The 19,628-nt window shown below is 41.8% G+C and overlaps 1 protein-coding gene across 1 annotated transcript in view; it reads right to left on the bottom strand.

The window, feature by feature from the left end:
- Positions 1–19,628, bottom strand: part of cfap299 (cilia and flagella associated protein 299) — a 98,397-nt gene that overhangs the window by 15,173 nt on the left and 63,596 nt on the right. Inside the window, exon 4 of the mRNA XM_068310050.1 lies at positions 16,626–16,768. Within this exon, the coding sequence (XP_068166151.1) occupies positions 16,626–16,768 (143 nt within the window). The remainder of the gene's footprint in view (positions 1–16,625; positions 16,769–19,628) is intronic.

Genomic DNA, 19,628 nt, shown 5'->3' with positions numbered 1-19,628 from the left:
TGACGCTTTCTCTGGACAGTGTGAGGCAAGTCCTCAGAAGGACCAGTGCACGGAAAGCCCCAGGTCCTGACAACATTCATGGTCGTGTCCTGAGAGACTGCTGATGAGCTCACAGATGTCTTCACAGACATCTTCAACATCTCCCTGAGCCAGGCTGTTGTCCGCACCTGCCTCAAAGCCACCACCATCATCCCAGTCCCGAAAAAGTCGCCCCCATCCGGCTTCAACGACTACCGCCCAGTTGCACTCACTCCCATCCTCATGATGTGCTTCGAGTGGCTAGTCATGCACCACATCAAATCTGCCCTCCCTTCAACCCTGGACCCTTTTCAGTTTGCTTAACGGTCTAACCGCCCGACCGATGACGCCATCTCCACTGCCCTACATTCAACTCTCACCCACCTGGAGACCAAAGACTTGTACGTCAGAATGCTGTTCATCAACTTCAGCTCAGCATTCAACACAATCCTCCCCCAGTACCTCATTCATAAACTGGACCAGCTTGGGCTCAACACCTCCGTTCGCAACTGGCTGCTGGACTCCTGAAAGGGAGACCATAGGAAGTTCAGCACCATCACGCTGAACACAGGACCCCCCAAAGGATGTGTACTGACCGCCTTCCTCTTCACTCTGCTGACCCACGACTGCACATCAACCTCCAGCTCCAACCTCTTCATCAAGTTTGCAGACGACACAACTGTGGTGGGTCTCATCAACAACAACGATGAGACAGCCTACAGAAAGGAGGTAAGCCTCCTGGCTATATGGTGCAAAGACAACAATATCCATCTGAATGTGGAGAAGATGAAGGAGATTGTTGTGGACTTCAGGAGAACACTCACTCAGCATGCTCCACTGACCATCGATGGTGCAGCAGTGGAAAGGGTCAGCAACACCAAGTTCCTGAGTGTGCACATCTCCGAGGACCTGTCCTGGGACAACAACACCGCATCGCTGGCCAAAAAAGACCAACAGCGCTAACAGACATTTACAACACCCGCCTCACCCGCAAAGCCATCAGCATTGCAGGTGATCCTACCCACCCCTCTCTCAGCCTTTTCAGCCTGCTGCCATCAGGTAGGAGACTGCAGAGTCTGTGGCCAATACCAGCAGGCTCAAGGACAGTTTCTTTCACCAGGCAGTCAGGAGGCTCAACTCCCTCCCTGCTCTGCCCCCTGCCATAGCCTTGAACTGTACTCTCACACTGCCCTGCCCTCCCCCCAGCACCTGAGTACCTATCTCTCTCTCCCCCCATCAACTCAGGGACTAGGCACACGTCACTTCCCCTATGGGATTAAAGAGTGTATAGAGATGTTTACCATCCCTTGTGTTTTGTCTAATACTTCGTGCTGTACTGTCTGATGCTCTGTCTGTGTTGTACTGCCTGTTGTACTGCTTGTGTTGTCCTGCCTGTGTTGTACTGCCTGTGTAGTACTGCCTGTTGTCCTGCCTGTGTTGTCCTGTCTGTGTTGTACTGTCTGTGTTGTACTGCCTCTTGTACTGTCTGTGTTGTGCTGCCTGTTGTACTGCCTGTTTACCCTGGGTCAGAGAGGACTGCAATTTCATCTGTACTGTATGTCGTGCATATATGGCACACTTGACAATAAAGCTGACTTTGACTTTGATTGTGAGATCTGTAGTGAAAGCAGGAAACATGTGGAGGAGAAGCTAGAGAGGTGGAGGTCTGTCCTGGAAAGGAGAGGAATGAAGGTTAGCCGCAATAAGACAGAATACGTGTGTGTGCATGAGAGGGACCCAAGTGGAAGAGTGAGGTTACAGGGAGAAGAGATCAAGAAGATGGAGGATTTAAGGTGCTTAGAGTCAACAGTCCAGAGAAATGGAGAGTGTGGAAAAAAGGGGAGGAATGGAACGAGTGGAGAAAAGTGTCAGCTGTGATGTGTGATAGAAGAGTTTCAGCTAAAATGAAAGGAAAGGTGTAAAAAACTGGTGAGCCCAGCAATGTTGTTTGGTCTAGAGACAGTGTCTCTTAGTAAAAGACAGGAGACAGCTGGAGGTAGCAGAGATGAAGATGCTGAGATTCTCTTTGAGAGTGACCAGGATGGATAGGATCAGAAATGTGTACATCAGAGGGAGAGCATATGAGCATATCGTCATTAACTGCGCATGCACGAGCTAGCCGCAGGTTTTCGTCTCCTGAATTTCCCTTGGGATCATTAAAGTATCTATCTATCTATCTATCTATCTATCTATCTATCTATCTATCTATCTATCTATCTATCTATCTATCTATCTATCTATCTATCTATCTATCTATCTATCTATCTATCTATCTATCTATCTATCTATCTATCTATCTATGTTAGAGGTTTTGGAGATAAAGTCAGAGAGGCCAGACTGAGATGATTTGGACGTGTCGAGAGGAGAGATAGTGAATATATTGTTAGAAGGATGTTGAGTTTTGAACTGCCAGGCAGGAGGCCTAGAGGAACACCAAAGAGGAGGTTTATGGATGTAGTGAAAGCGGACATGAAGGTAGTTGGTGTGAGAGAAGAGGATGCAGAAGACAGGGTTAGATGGAGGCAACTGATTCGCTTTGTCGACCCCTGAAGGGAAAAGCTGAAAGGAGAAGAAAACTATAAATCAATGCATACCACATAATAAAGTCAAAGACTAGCCAAAAACACTCATACAAACCCTTTATTGTCTGACTCTGGGGACCTTCTTTAGTAAAATGAAAATCACACTCATACACTCCTACTCATATCCAGATTTAACTTTTTCTCCACTTTACAATACCTTCTCAGGCATCTCAGGCTTGGTAACTTTGTGTTTGCATTAACTCCATAGGAGCAGTAAGTACAAAAATCTGCAAATCACTGGGCTTGATTTAAATTAGCAGGCACGCTGGGTGGGTGGATCATATAAACATCATTTGTAAAGTCATATGTCATCAGCCTCTGACCTCTTTGGAAAGTTGTCTAAAGTAAATCAAGCACAGCATTTACTTTGTTACATCTGAGGAGGGTTTACAACTTAGAAGCAGATACAGATCAACATTACAAATGATGTATTTATTGGCAATAATTATGATAGGTTTTTGTAAATGCTGAGATTGACTAATGATAACCAACGAAATGGTAAAAATACAAGCATTAGAATGAATGTAGCTGTTTTTTTATTTAATAAATAAGTGCCTCTGAGAGCAACAATGAATAACTTTCAAATCAGGACAATATGTAAAGGAGTTCTGCTTCACTTCCTGTAACATCAGGGTAATCTCTGAATGAAGCCTTTAATTAAATCTAACTAAAATCGATCGCTGAGACATCATATGTTGGTCCAACAACTGAACATTACATAATGTTATGTATAAAGGCTATTTATTACCTTTGTGTCTGTGTTAATCTCAACTAGGGCTTCAATGAAAGAAATACACATATGCGTGCGTGCGTACACACACACACACACACACACACACACTCACACATACACACACACACACACACACACACACACACACACACACACACACACACAGTACATACCAGTATACATACACTTAAATCCTGACCCTCATCTAATTATCCCACAGATCTGTAGCTCTTTGCACACTGCTTCCTGCCACTACAGATGTGCCTACAGCATCTCTGATGTCTATTTATTGTTCCCCTGCAAAGTGACCATCTGTTCATGCACTCTGGTTGTTCCCCCCTTCCGCTCTCTATCTCTCTTATTCAGTCCCTGTGTTTGGTAAAGAGTTTTAAGAGACTAGGCAGCATCTGACATACACAAAAGTAATCATTTCAAATCTAGGTTTTCAAATCCCGTCTATGACCACAGGTGTACAAAATCAAGCACGTATCAAACTCACGGACCAGGGGCTGAATGTGACCCGCCACGTCATTTTATGTGGCCCGTGACAGCAAAAAAGGTCGGACTGTCTAAAAATAAATGGGTCAAAAGTGTGCTTTCACCAAAACTACATTTCCCACAATGCAGTAATTAAACCCATTTTAATGTTGATAAAAACATTGTGAACAAGGTTAATGTCTTTTTGATGTAATTTTTCTTTATTCACTTGAATAGTTTGATCCTTGATTGATGTAGTTATGTGGGTTTCATAACATGCCAAAGGATTTATGTTATAACAAAGAAACAAACATTTTTTTTCTGTGCAACTGTAACGTTTGTAACTTGAATAAGTGATATATTATTTAACATTAAGGAGTAGTTACATTTACTTTACATTACACTGAGTTACATTTTGTTACATGTATTAGTTACATATGGCCCTTTGAGGACAACCATTATGCTGATGTGGCCCTTGGGGAAAATGAGTTTGACACCCCTGACCTAGACATACATACTATTCTACAAACATTTCTGAAAGGATAGATCACTCTCAGGAGCTCAGTGACTTCTAGCATGTCACACTGATAGTTCGCCACCAGTGCAATAAGCAAGGTCCAAAAAGACATTTAATGAGTAAGTTTGGGGTTGAAGAACTTCACTGATCTCACCCTGACCAAACACCTTTGGGATGAATTCGAGCAGACCATGAGTCAAGCCTTCTTGTCCAACATCAGTATCTGACCTCAAAAATGCCCTTCTGGAAGAATGATTTAAAAAAAAGTCCAATAAACCCACTCCTGAGGTTTGTGGAACACCTTCCTATAAGAGTTGAGGCTTTTAAAGGTGGACCAACATTATGTTAAATTCTTTGTATTAGGAAAAGGATGCAACTCAGGTTGATATGCATGTGTAGGCAGATAAGTGAATACTTTTGGCAAGATAGCGTATATCGTTCTAATTTACTCTTTCCTTCTTTTAAACATCCAGATTAGCAGAATTGTCTTCTAACATAGTGTGTACCATGTCTTTACCAAAGCAGACCTGGAATTCACACAGGTTTTGAAATGTTGGACCATATGAAACTTGCATTTCACACTCACTATACCTCACCTGCTTTTGGTGACAGGAAAAAATGTTGACCTTAAGGTATCTGTTCAGCAGACTCCTATCCCAGGCCTTTTCTGAAACCTCAGCCAGGTTGCCTTGATACTCTGCTAGGCCTCTGCTATGTACCTGTGTGTCTGGCTTCATTTTCTGTTGGACAAATATTTGCACTGCTCTCGTATCTTATTAACTTTTAATAAACAAGAAAAAGTGTTCCAGCTCGGCAGGTGATTTAGCGATTCAACCTGTAGCATTGTGTCTAAGCCTTGATGGGGTGGTGGTGGAGTATTCAATTCCAGTGAAATCTGGCAAGTTGATTAATATTTGCTGGCATCCCGAACATGCCATTTTTAACTGGGTTGATCTTCACAGATGTGCACAATACTATCTCGATTGGTCTGTCCTCACTGTGCATTTAACGTGTTAAGTAATTTTGTTTTTTCACCAGTACATGGCCTCTCTGACTGAAACATATGCTGTCCCTCTGATGTACTCATTCTTGATCCTATCTATCCTGGTCACTCCCAAAGAGAACCTCAGCATCTTCATCTCTGCTACCTCCAGCTCTGTCTCCTGTCTTTTCCTCAGTGACACTGTCTGTAGGCAAAAACACATTGCTGGTCTCACCACAGTTTTGTACACCTTTCCTTTCATTTTAGCTGAAACTCGTCTATCACACATCACACCTGACACTTTTCTCCACCCGTTCTATCCTGCCTGTACACACTTCTTCCCCTCTTTTCCACACTCTCCATTGCCCTGGACTGTTGACCCTAAGTACTTAAAATCCTCCACCTTCGTATTCTCCCTGTAACCTCACTATTCCACTTGGGTCTCTCTCATTCACACTCATGTACTCTGTCTTACTGCAGCTAACCTTCATTCCTTTCCTTTCCATGACAAACCTCTGGCTTCTCCTCCACCTGTTTCCTGCTCTCACTACAGATCACAATGTCATTTGCAAACATCATAGTCCATGGAGATTCCTGCCTAACCTCATCTGTCAGCCTGTCCATCACCATAGCGAACAAGAAGGGGCTCAGAGCTGATCCCTGATGCAGTCCCACCTCCACCTTGAACTCCTCTTTCACAGCTACAGCACACCTCACCTCTGTCTTACAGTACTTATACATACAGTGTTCTCGTTAGCGTGCGTCCTTGCATCTTTGATGCACATTTTTTGACAGGGACGCATGCTCATCAGACAATGTGCGTCCCTGGGACACAAGCTTTTGTATACTTACAATAAAAAAAAAATTTATGCTACCTTTTCGCGATATAATATTTGGAAAAATATATCACGAATATAATTATATATCATATTTTGTTGAATAATATATTTATAATTCAACAAAAATATTCACAATTTATCCATTTATCCACTCAAAATTTTAACCCAGAAACTGCCATTGTGTTTTGATCTCATGCGAGTTTCTCGTCATGAGACTCATCTGCTTGATTCAGTCTTATTAAAATCAACCAGGGGCAGCAAAGTGGCGTAGTGGGTAGCGCTGTCGCCACACAGCAAGGGTATGTGGGTTTGCGTCCCGCTGTGTGTGGAGTTTGCATGTTCTCCCCGTGTCTGCGTGGGTTCTCTCCAGTTTCTCCAGCTTCCTCTCACCTCCAAAAACATGCGCTTCTGTTTAATTGGCTGGTACCAAATTGACCGTAGGAGTGAGTGTGTGGCGCCCAGAGTATGTCGCGCCCGGAGTTTCTGCCGCCGGAGAAAACCCAAGTGACAATGAGGGCTTTCCTGAATAAAAATACAAAAGTTAATGAAAAGACAGATATTACTCTGGACGGTATGGAAGAAAAAGCAGAAGAAGTCGAGCGAAAACCAGCAAAAATCAGAACATTTGTACCGCAATGGACCCAATTTTTTCTATGGGTGAGGCATGGCTAAATGTTAGCACCCAAGACAAAATGCAGCTTACAAAAAAGTGTGAGGAGAAGGCTATGTTAGCTTGGTGCAGTGTCCACAGTAGAATATATGATTTAAAGGCAAAGAAAACTATTGAGTGAAAAGCAAAAGGGAAAAAAACTCTTACATCTTTATTTCCTGAACTGTTTTTTTTAAGAATGACCACCAGGCAGTAACAGTTTGATACAGATAATATGTAATTTTCCTGTTTTTTGTTTTTACTGACAGTTATGATTTCGTTATTAATAAAAATTAACAGATAAAATTAACAGTTTCTTTTGTTTTGATATTGTACTATTGACAAAACTCAATCCTTGCGTACACTTCTACAGTATATTCTGTTATTACTTTTGGGATACATAAACGTAATGTTGGGATGCACAAATTTTTGTTGAAGTGCATCCCAGGGATGCACTACTTTCTTGAGTTAAAATGAACTTTCTACATGTCCTACAACGCTCTAACATGCTTCTGTGCCAACCCAGACTTCCTCATACAACATCACAGTTCCTCTCTGGGCATTCTGTGATAAGCTTTCTCCAGATCTACAAAAACACAATGCAGCTCCCTCTGGCCTTCTCTGTACTTCCCTATCAACACCCTCAAAGTAAATATTGCATCTGTAGTAGTCTTTTCTGGCATGAAACCATACTGCTGCTCACAAATGCTCACTTCCGCCCTTAGTCTAGCTTCAACTACTCTTTCCCATAACTTCATTGCATGGCTCATCAACTTTATTCCTCTGTACACACCACCACCCTATGCTGTTTGGCTACACTCTCACCTAAAACTTCTTTGCAGTCACTGATCTCCTTCAGATTACACATAAAATGTAGTCTACCTGTGTAGACTACATCTACACTGTGTGCTCCCACCTCCACTCTTATAGGTCACCCTATGGCCTTGCCTCTTCTAGAAGAAAGAAGAAGAAGAAGAAATATACTTTATTTATCCCCGCAGGGAAATTACACAGTCACTTGAGACATGCGGTTGTGTTAGTTCTTTTTTCAATGTATACACCAGCCCCCTGAACACAGCACACAAAGGGGCCTGCAAGCATGCAGTTATTACACATCAAGCAACACACATCAGGGAGGCAGAGTGACGGGCAGCGGCTTCTGGAATGCGCCCCAATTGAGCGGCTTGTGGGGGGGACGGTGCCTTGCTCGGGGGCACCTCGGCAGTGGCTGGGAGGTGAGCTGATGCCTCCCACCGTCAGCTCACGCTCCTAGTGGCATCCTGGCGGGAGCGGGATTCGATCCACCGATGGTTGGGGCGATCTGTCTACAAGACGTCTGCTCTACCGCTGAGCCACTGCCGCCCCCTCACTATAGCCGTTTCCATCCTTCTTGCAAGGTCAACCAGCATCCGTCCTTCTGCATTCCTGTCATGGATACCAAACCTGCCCATCACCTCCTCATCACCTCTGTTTCCTCCAAGTCCAACCAGAATTTATCCTTATCTTCCAGTTCACAACCTACCTGTGGCACATACCCACTAACAACATGGAACATCACACCTTTGATTTCTAGCTTCAGACTCATCACTCTATCTGACACTCGTTTGTTAGGACATTCCTAACAAACTCCTCCTTCAAGATGACTCCTACTCCATTTGTCTTCCTATCTACACCATGGTAGAACAACTTTAACCCTGCTCCTAAACTTCTAACTTTGCTACCTTTCCACCTAGTCTCCTGGACACACAGTATGCCTACCTTCCTCCTCTGCATCATGTCTACCTTTTCCTGTCATAGTTCCAACATTCAACGTCCCTGCTCTCATTCCTATACTCTTGGCATTTCTCTTTTCTCTCTTCCTATTAAAATACTTTTCTTCTCTCCTTCTTCGACCAACAGTAGTCCAATTTCCACCGCCAACCTGTAGGTTAACAGCCCCGATGGCAATTGTTAACCCGGGCCTCGTCTGATCCGGTATGGAAGTCATAGATTTGATTTGCATGTTTGATTTTGGCAAAAGTTTTACGTTGGATGCCCTTCCTGACACAACCCTCTGTATTTATACGGGTGTGTGCCCTCTTGTGGTTACACCACGCATTGATTTGTAGTGTATGATTTTTTAAAATTGTATCATTTACTGATTTTTCTAAAAAATATTTGTCTAGCTGAGAAACTTTTGGGGACGGCAGTATCTCAGTCCAATAAGTCTTAGGCTGGGGACCGGAAGTCGCCGGTTCAAGACCCGTGTTGGCCCAAACTTTTGGAGTGTGAGCAGGAAGTGGGAGGTGTCAGCTCACCTCATTAGCACTGCCTAAGTGCCTTGAGCAAGCCCCCCCCTTCACAACTTGCTCAATTGGGGCACACCACAAAGGCGCTGCCTGTCACTCTGCCTTTCATTGTATATACTGTACTTTGCATGCCTACAGTTCCTTTTGTTTGAGGGGCCTTTACACATATTTGCATGCGTCCAAAATATACTAACCATGAGTGAAAAAATAACAACCTCCCGAAGGGGATAAATAAAGTGTACTTCTTCTTTCTTCTTCTCTTGGAAAATAATTTAAAAAGTTATATATTCTCAAACACATGTTGGTGCTATGTCTCTTAAACTGCTGATGTTAATATTATACATATATTCACATAGTTCATGGCATGTATTTGATAAAATGGTAATGGTAATACTTACATTATATATTATTATTTAATACATTACCATAATGCTTTATAGACTGGTTTGCAGAAGTCAATTCATCCAGTTCAAGAATACAATTGGATGAAAATGGATGACACCGCCAGGGTATCAATACATGGCTCTTCCAATTATCTCCAATTACCTTCCAATTATCTCCTAGGTTCCTTGAATATTTCTTTCATACTTGTTTTATTGAATTGAAAATTAAAACCATAATTCCATATAAACACTGTATTCAAAGTCAAAAAGTCAAAGTCAGCTTTATTGTCAAATGTACCATATATGCACAACATACAGCACAGATGAAATTGCAGTTCTCTCTGACCCACGGTAAACAGGCAGTACAACAGGCAGTACAACACAGACAGGACAACACAGGTAGTACAACACAGGCAGGACAACGCAGGCAAGACAACACAGGCAGGACAACACAGGCAGGGCAACAGAGGCAGTACAACACAGGCAGGACAACACAGGCAGGGCAACAGAGGCAGTACAACACAGGCAGTACAACACAGACAGGACAACACAAGCAGTACAACAGGTAGGACAACACAGACAGTACATCAGACAGTACAGCAAGTATTAGACGAAACATAAGGGATGGTAAACGTCTCTATACAATTCTTAATCCCGTAGGGGAAGTGACGTTCCTGAGTTGATGGGAGGAGAGAGAGATAGGTAGTCAGGTGCTGGGGACAAGGCAGGACAGTGTGACAGTAGAGTTCAAGGCTATGGTAGGGGGCAGAGCAGGGAGGGAGTTGAGCCTCCTGACCGCCTGGTGAAAGAAACTGTCCTTGAGCCTGCTGGTTCTGGCCTGCAGACTCTGCAGTCTCCTACCTGATGGCAGCAGGCTGAAAAGGCTGTGAGAGGGGTGGGTGGGATCACCTGCAATGCTGGTGGCTTTGCGGGTGAGGCAGGTGTTGTAAATGTAAGGCGGGTGTTGAATCAAGAGATATTAAGCACTCAGTTAAACAACATGCAGAAAATTAGTTACATTATTAAAATTGTATTTTGATATTTTCTTGTTTTGAATTACACATAGTTGGTATTTGTGTTCACACCAAAGGAGAAAAAACCTGCTGTGTGTAGTCGTCATGAATTCTCATACATTAAGGGAGACACTGGGCTATTGTACTTTGCTGCTTGAGACATTGCTGACTGTGGACGTGAACCTATCCACCCTTGCTTGGTGGAGGTGGGAGGTTGAGGCCAGAGCTGGCGCTGGTGTCGCTGTTCTGGGTTCTTTGTGGCTGAGAAGGAGGAGGTACGGGATTCAGAGTCTTGCAGTGGGAGGTTTAGTACACTGAGTGGGCAGCAGCTCCAGCATCTGCTCCTTCTTAGCAGCAACCACACTGGGTGTTATTGTTCCCGACAGAAATGAAAAAAGGGGTAGGAGAGTGGGGGGTAGAGTTAGAGGATGACATGGGAAGAGAGAAAAGGAGAAATGTAGCAAAGTTAGGGAAAGAAAGTTTAAAATCTTACAATGAAGACAGGAAGTGTGTAAATCAGATATTTTATTGGGTGAAGCAAGAGAATGAGAGAGGGAGTGTGAAGTCAGATGTCACATGGAAGGAGGGCAGGGAGACCCGTGTAAGGGGAAGCCTCATAAAAGCATCATTAGGGAGTAGGCTGCACCTCCAGGCATGTTCGCGCAATGACTCACACCTACAGCTTGTTAGGGCTTCCACTCGCCTAAGAGGAGGCAGAGTTCAAGGCCACGATTGGGGTTGTGTGTCACATGTTGAAAAATGGACGAATAAGTAAAACTTTTTTTCTATCTGACACTTTCACTTCAAAGAAAAGAAAAACAAAGAAAGAAAAAACCCCCCAAAACTAAAGCAAACCCTTGCTTGTTGTCTTTCACCTGCTATGAATAAATAAAACTTTTTAAAATTGTATTATTTTGTGTATATATCTTAAAAATACAACGAAGATAGATCTAGCAGCACCACTTGTACTTTAATTAATGTTGTAGGTCACAATTAATGGATATTTATGATAAATCTTCAATTGAGAAAAAATACTCAAAAGTGACTTTCTGATGCAGAAGGATTGCAGTAGCAAAAGCATAGTAGAAAGCTATGAGGAACTGTAAGCAGTCAAACATTGTACTGGGGTGATATATAGAGATAAATATGTTCATTCCTTCAGTGAATCTTAATCATGGGTCATGCTGGAGCCCATCACAACTGAGTACATGCAGGAGTCGGGATACACTCTGGACAAGTCGCCAGTTCATTGCAGGGCCAAGTTGATTCATAACACTGACAGACACCCATTCATTCATACCTACAGACAATTTGGTGTGACCATTTCACCTAAATTGCATGTTTTTGGTTTTGAGAGGAAGTTGGAGAACACACACAGGGAGAACACAAGCCCTTTGGACAGAAAGGCCCCAGGTGGAATGGAACCAAGGACCATCTTGCTGTGAGTCCACAGACATACTCACTGCTCCAACATGCTGCCCAGATGAATGTTTTCAGGCAAATGTTTTCAAAGGCAAATTTAAAATTATTATAGGCTACAAGAAATTTTTGACGACAAATCATTTGTGGTCCAAAGCAACACCTCAATTTAACACACGGAGTAGAGAGGAAATGCCAAGAGACTAAAGGGAAACAAAGAGCAAGAACTTTACTTCAGCCAAAAAGGTCTTTACTCAAGGTCCACTTTCTCACCTTTTCTGGCATTCTCAGCAGTCTCCTGGTTTTAATCAGCAGAGGGAGTTTGTGCTGCTGTCATGGAGCATGTCATAAACTCAATCTGCTGATTTACAAGTTCCATGTGATTAAAGTCTGAAATAAATCAGGTACAAATCGACCGTGACCTTGTGCATCAATTTTGATCTCAAACACTTAAACAAAGCTGGCAGTTTGTTCACAATCTATTTTATTGTAAAGTTCAGTGTGTTGATCTCTATTTTAAAGTTACATCCTTAAGCGTTGACTTAAATTGGAAAGAATGCTAACACAATCAGTGTTTTATTCAGAGAATGATAAGATAGATGTATAATTTGTCTTGAGAATCTATCTACATTAAAATATTAGAACAATACTCTGCCCAGTCTCATGGAGGTTATCTGGGGTGCATGTCATTTGGTTGCACTCTGAAAATTGAATACATACTCCCATCCCCCTCCTTGTCTACTTGTGTTTGTCTTCACAAGATTTCTTGCACCTGTCTGAAATGTTGGTACAGTAATATGTTACTATGCACGAATATGTGGAATGTGGGAATGGTTTTGGCTCCAGTAATTTGCTGACCGCTCAAAATGTACACAGCTCTCTGGATGGACAATGAATTACAAAGATGTTATTTGCCCAACTGAGGGATGCAAACTAGACTTTAGCTTACACCTGTAAGTTCAGCAGTTCACTTGAGGCTTGGCCAGGAATTATTCTGCTGGCAAGGATGAATGTAGTTATTTAGCATAGTGCATGATGTATCTTGTCTAAATATGCCCAATTTAAAGCACCTAAAGACTTAAAACAGCTATGTAAAAATATTTTAATGGAATAGAGGCCCATTTTCAAAATGTTCCATTTGTGTATTTAGACAGCTAGTATCCATCCACCCATTTTCTTCCGCTTTATCCGCAGCAGTGGGTCACAGGGAGCTGGAGCCTATCCCAGCTGGCATAGGGTGTAAGGCGGGGGACACTCCGGGCACGACGCCAGTGCACTGCGGAGCCACCCACAAAGACAGCCAACCATGCACACTCACTCCTGCGGGCAATTTGGGATGGGCCAATTAACCTGGAGCACATATTTTTGGAGGTGGGAAGAAGCCGGAGAACCCGTAGTGAACCCTTGGGGAGAACGAGCAAACTCCGCACAGAGCGGGACCCGAACCCGGACCCACCGTGGCAATAGTGCTACCCACTGCGCCACCGTGCCGCCCCACAACTAGTATATCATCTTCCTAAAAAGTCCTAAAAATTGTGGCTTTTCTAGCTACTTAGTTTGGTTGTAGTTATTATTCTGATTTACAATAATCTTTTACAACCTTATTTCCAACAGCAGCCAGAAACGATTTTTGATAAATCCCACTACACGCCACTGTTTTCATCATGTTTTGTGATGAACTTACTTTTAAAATGTACTGATTTGCCTAAAACCTTATCAGCTTTAAATAAGGCCAGTAGTAGATTTTTTTTCCAACAGCAAAAACAGGACAGTATATGTTGAAGCCAATAATGAAATAACAGCTGATAAAATAATAAATGTGCCTTTTTTTGAAATTTAACAGGCCCATAACATAACTTGCCGATAATGTAATAGAGGTCCTGATTCAAAAACGTAATAATAAAATAATTTTACTCTTAGGGTTAGGTTTAGGGTTACAGTTAGGGTTTTCTTTTAACCAGGCCAATAACATATTAAACAAAACACAGGCAGTCAGAGACTGCAACATCCTGCGAAGGGCAGGTCAGGGTACCCTGAAAGCACTATCTGACAAGTGCAAAGCTTTGACCTTTCAGGGTAGGTCAAAGCTATGCTCTAGCTGTGACCATAGATCAAAACTAATGCATAGAAGATCAAAGCTAATGCATAGTAGATCAAAGCACTAGGTTGCCAGCACTAGCTTTGATCTATGGTCTTATTCACACTGGCCTTCTCCCTCGTTCAACTTTTTATGAGATCAATGCTTATTTTAGTCTTGCAGCAAAATCTTTTATATATTTTAATGCGTGCTTGTGGTCATCACCAGTCCTCTGTGGAAACGTCAGTCTTTATTAGAATTTCCTATTGTGAGCCAGAGAGGTAAGTGCTGCACCTCTGTGAGTTAAGGGGGAAAGCAAAAGGAGACAGGGAGAGAAAACACAAACAAGTTAGTGGATAGACAAGCAGTGCTGTTGGAGTGGAAAAGATTTAGGCTGTTGTATTATATCTTAGAACTGATACCTTAATACCAATATTATAAAAGACCAGATTATTGGAGATCTTGACAGTATAGAATAGACCACCAGAAGAAAACAGTGTAGGAGGAAGATAGAGGGCATAATATTGTGATGTCTGAAGTGAGAGTCATCACGTTCTGATAGGACCCAATGGTTCTCAATAACTGGACTCGACAGGAGCTGGTAAGCCCTGAACCAACATGCGTGTGTGATGGAAACCAATGCCCAGATAGGCTACTAGAATCCAACAGGGCCACACTAGCTGAGTACCTCCAACCCTGCCAGCCAGAAGCATCCAGAAGCCATCACAGAAGAGCCACCGGGGGCACCGAGAACCATGTAGTCCCAGAGACCCAGAGGAGGCAGCGGCCGCCACCGCCGGGGCGCATGTGACAGGCCCAAGGGACACGGGGCAAGGAGGGATGGAGGCAAGGAGGGTTACCTGGGATTGGCTTCAGCGTAAACCCTTGATCCGGATTCAAATAAACTGCTAAAAACAAGATGATTACTGATTGCCTCCTTTCAAGAAAATGAATGAAAGAATGAATGTATTAACACAGTACCACAGTAACACATTTCTGTTTTAACATGTTCTAGGGTTTGATAATCATTTCCTTATTTTATCTACAGATTTGATTTTTGATTTTTGATTTGAGTTTTATCTATGTCTCATCACATACACCTGGTATGAAACTTAAGTCAGAAAATTGGCATGACGTATTTGTGTTTTCGACCAAGATATTCCATCAATGTAATCATGTTTGAACATTGACTTGTTATTGTACTTTTCCCCTTAGGTGAAGACAACTGGAAAAGTTTGTCGGGCAACTAAAATTACCAAATCATCAACTGGTACAATAAAAGTTTTATACATCAGACAAACATACATTCTTTTTCTTTTGTTGTAAACTCCTTGAACTTCAACTGTGCATTCAGAATCTTAGTAAACTCTAAGGTTCTGAATGAACAGAACCTTGGATTTTACTTCAACTTCACAGTCATTCATTCAGTCATTCATCGTCAAATGCCCGCTTCTTCCACTGTCGTGGGGTGCTGGAGTCTATCCCAGCTGTCTGGGGTCACGAGGCACGGTGCATTTAGGGCGCAATGCCAGTGCACCCCAGAGCCACGTAAACTGACAACCACGCACGCACACACACCTACAGGCAATTTGGTATCATCAATTCACCTGAAGGTCACTTTCGAGGTAGGAAGAAGCCGGAGAGCCTTGAGAGAACCCACACAGACACTGAAAGAACATACCAACTGTGAACAGAGCAGAACTCAAACCGGAAACTGCATTGATGTGTGCCGACAGTGCTACCCACTGCATTACTGTGCCTTCTCTGCATTCGTAATCTTGGTAAAATCCATCCATCCATCTTTTTCTTGAAGACAATATGACACAAATCATCTTTAGACGCTTTTCTGCCTTGTGGGTCATAAGTGTAGCTGGAACCTATCCAAACTTGTGGGTCATAAGTATAGCTGGAATCTATCCAAACTTGAGTTGGGGTACACCCCAAATGTGTCGCTAGCACATTGTGGCAATAGTAAAATCTTAATTTTGATGGACATGTGATGTCCAGCAGAAAGACCAAAATGTCTTGACTAAATGCAAACAGAGTTTTTCAGGAGTACTAGTTTTTATGAAAAATAATGTTACATTCATTCACTGGTATGTCTTACTGATATACACCTTCATACTGTTTTGTCTATCCTGGATGTAATGGTCTACTATGAAAATGATCACATAAACATGTTTGCAGGGCCCCTGAACGTAATCTATCAACTGCTTGATCTACTTACAGATTAATGTATAAATAATCCCTGCAATCATTAAGCCTTCCATGGTCATTAAATCTGTTCCATTAATCTGTCATGACAAATTTGCCTCCCATTAAAGATTCCAATCTCATGTTTTAGGGCCACTTTCATCTTGACTCGAATAAAGTTTGTCATTTCTAGACAGGTTTGGAACTTTGGCAGCTCTACTTAATATCACTTTGGAATTACATACTTATTCCACATCTATGTTGAGGCCATAAGGACTGGTGCTGTACATACTAAATACACCGGCACATTGCACAGTTCCTTCCAAGCCTATATTGGTCTCTCAAGTCAATATGAGTCCTTAATCCTGGATAATAAGATTTCCTTACCCTTCACATTGTCAAATTCCAAGGCCTCCTCAACCAACGCGGACATGTCACAGTGGAAGAAGACTTACCATAAATCCAAACATCCTGGCATGAGCCTCTTCTTTCCGCTGAAATATGGTTCAAAATCTTTGGTCTTGAGTCTGTGGGCGTAGTCTATATAGCCAGATACTTCCTGTCCAAGGGTATTATGATCCCTTATGAAAATGACTGACTGTAAAAAAGAGAGAAAAAGAAGGAAACCCTCTGTGTAAATAATCATGGCTATCGAGCCTCTTTTGAGTTAAAGCCAGGAATACCAATGTCACTTGTTAAAAGTTGACAGTTAGAGGGGATCACTTACAAATCCTCCCACTTTGAAATATAAAGGTTCATGTTATAATTTGACTTAGGTCCAAATTAAACGACTTCACAAATGCTGTCCTGCAATGGCCCAAGTTCATCGTTGTGGGCTGTCTACAGAATATCCTGCTTGGTTAAGTGCGTGGGACTCAAGCTGAATCCTTCAACTTACAGTAAGTCTCAGTTCCGTTCCAACACACCTACAGTCCAGGCACAATTGTAGTTTGAAATGACATGAAATGTGGAGTCCCGATCTTAAACGTAATACCATAAATTAGGTGATAATGTTTAGAGTAAAAAGCAAAGCAAAAGCAAAAAAAAAAAACTTCTGACAGAATTCTTAAAAGTTCATCAAGTAAGAATACATCATTCAAATTATTAGAGTTATGGATCATCTGGTTTAAAAACATTAAAAAAAAAGGTTCAACCTAAATGAACGCATGGTTTAGATTCAGATTATTTAAACTATAGCATAAAACAGCTGAACAGAACTGAGTGTGTATTCTATATCAAATTTCTTTGATGTCAAATATGCCCGCATCCAAACTCTAAATAAGAAAAGAACAATTTGATGAATTGAAATTTTGTGATGAAAGAGACCAGCAGACAGTCAGTCTGGTCTAAAGATGATAATCGAAAGATAATTAGACTCAATATAAATTTTAGTCAGTCTGAACATAAACAAAACAGAGGCACCCCTAAGAAATGTTCGGGCAGGTTTGCAAAATAGTTTAATCACAATAATGTACGATGTGACCTCACTGCATTACTATTTAAGAATGAGGTATTCTACTCCTTCAACGAAGACCCAGAATTACGTGTGGTTGAATGCCACTAATATTTCTTTCATCTATGTTGTCAGCATAATATTAGCTTGGAGGCTAAAATAGAGGTTAAAATGTCATTCATTAAGAGCATCATTCCCTGATTGAGACAGATCACAGAGCTGTTGCATCTCTATCTCCCTCATTTCATGTCACCTCTCCCTGTATTAAAGTTCTCCTGCCTAATAAAAATATATTTAATACATAAATACCTTTAGATATAATGACTCATTAGCTCTCAAAACCAACACTGATTTATTATTAGAACACAATGAATAAGATCAAAAAAGTCTCAGATACTTCAATGCAAACAAAACATATTAATCTAAAAGCAGGTTTCGTGGCTGCTCATCAAAGACCAGGTGTTTGAAGTGTACTCAAACTAGACACGACCTGTGAAAAAAGATTACAAATGGTTTTGTCACTAAACGCTCACAAATCAAATGAATGGCAAGTTTTCGAAATCCCCTCAGGTGACAGCACATAAAGAAATTATCTTTTCATGTTGATTTTTCGGTTTAGATAACACAGGATGACAACAAAGGGGAATAACTCAAAACAGAAGACACACTCAGGTGGGAAGAGGTTGTTTTGTCTGCAAAGATAAAAAGCTTCTCTTTATTTTCTGTCTGTTTTGTAAAAAGGAGGGGTCTTTGTGTCTATTTCCTCTTGTTTACTTTGAGCATGAATGAGTACCACTTCTCTACAGAAACACAGCTAGTGGATCCATGCAGAATACCTCAGCTAGCGATATCACATTTGTACTGAATAACGGTTAGGATACAGGCCATCTGTGGATCCTTTCACTAAAAAGGCGTGAGATAACTACCCCTCCAGAGCTCAGAAGAAAAGAGGGGTCCTGTCTCTCTGCCTTCTTTCAAACATTTAAAACAGATGCTATCAGGTTCACAGCTGGCTGAAGGCCTACGTCAGATACCCTATCTACTGGCTTCTGTCCTCCTGCAGCCAGCCCTGAAAAGTCATCATCAGTTGGATTCAGCAAGACAATGGAGGCAAGCAACATTTGGGTACAGGTAATAAAAGATACAGTAAATCAATGTGAACTGTTTGCTAAATGACCCAGAGCATGTGATTTGTCATCAATGGGTACTGGGTAACATTAGTTTTACTTTTGACTTCCTTCCTTCCTTTCAATGTCCTAATGGTAAGGACTATCACCTCACTGCAGGGGGTCCCTAAACCAAAGCCTTTCTGCATGAATTTCGCAACCCAACATAGTGATTCTACAGTGCTCATTGATTTGAATGTGAGTGAGAATGGATAGTCATATTTGCTTTATCCCTGTGATGAAGTGTCAGCCTATTGTACTTAGTGTCATGCTAACTGTCAGTTGGGATGGGTGAAGGCCACCTGTGACCCTGCAAAGTATATGTGGGTTTATAGATCATAGTTCACCAATTGGCAGGCTGTGGGCCAAATCCATACTGCAGGAGTTTGGTATCACAAAGTATATTGACATACTGGAAAGCTTGACAGCTTAGTTTTGCCTTTCATTCATCAAAGTGATTCTGAATTGCTGGATCCTAGGACTACCAGAGTGCTAGGGCACTATAAAACAGATATACAAACCAAGATTCTGCATTTAAGAGCCTTAAGACCATCAACCCATTAAAAAGAGATACTAGGTGATGTGATAAGTGTTGGAAGAAAGACAACAAAACTGGGATCCAGGGCTTGACTTCGTGGAATTCTTGTAATTTTAATTTGAGATGGATATTGTTGAAATGTATTTAAATTATTAGAAGGCATGGTAAATGATATGAATAATTTCATTCATGAACAAAAGTTCTATATAGCATGTAATGGTTTATTCACTGCCCAGCCTGGTTAAAGTGAGTTGCATTGAATTGGTGACACATTTTTATTATGTGACATTTTTATTTTCTG

The sequence above is a fragment of the Antennarius striatus genome, chromosome 3 (genome assembly GCF_040054535.1).
Source record: "Antennarius striatus isolate MH-2024 chromosome 3, ASM4005453v1, whole genome shotgun sequence".
Taxonomy (NCBI): domain Eukaryota; kingdom Metazoa; phylum Chordata; class Actinopteri; order Lophiiformes; family Antennariidae; genus Antennarius; species Antennarius striatus.
This window is presented reverse-complemented; position numbering and strand designations above follow the sequence as displayed.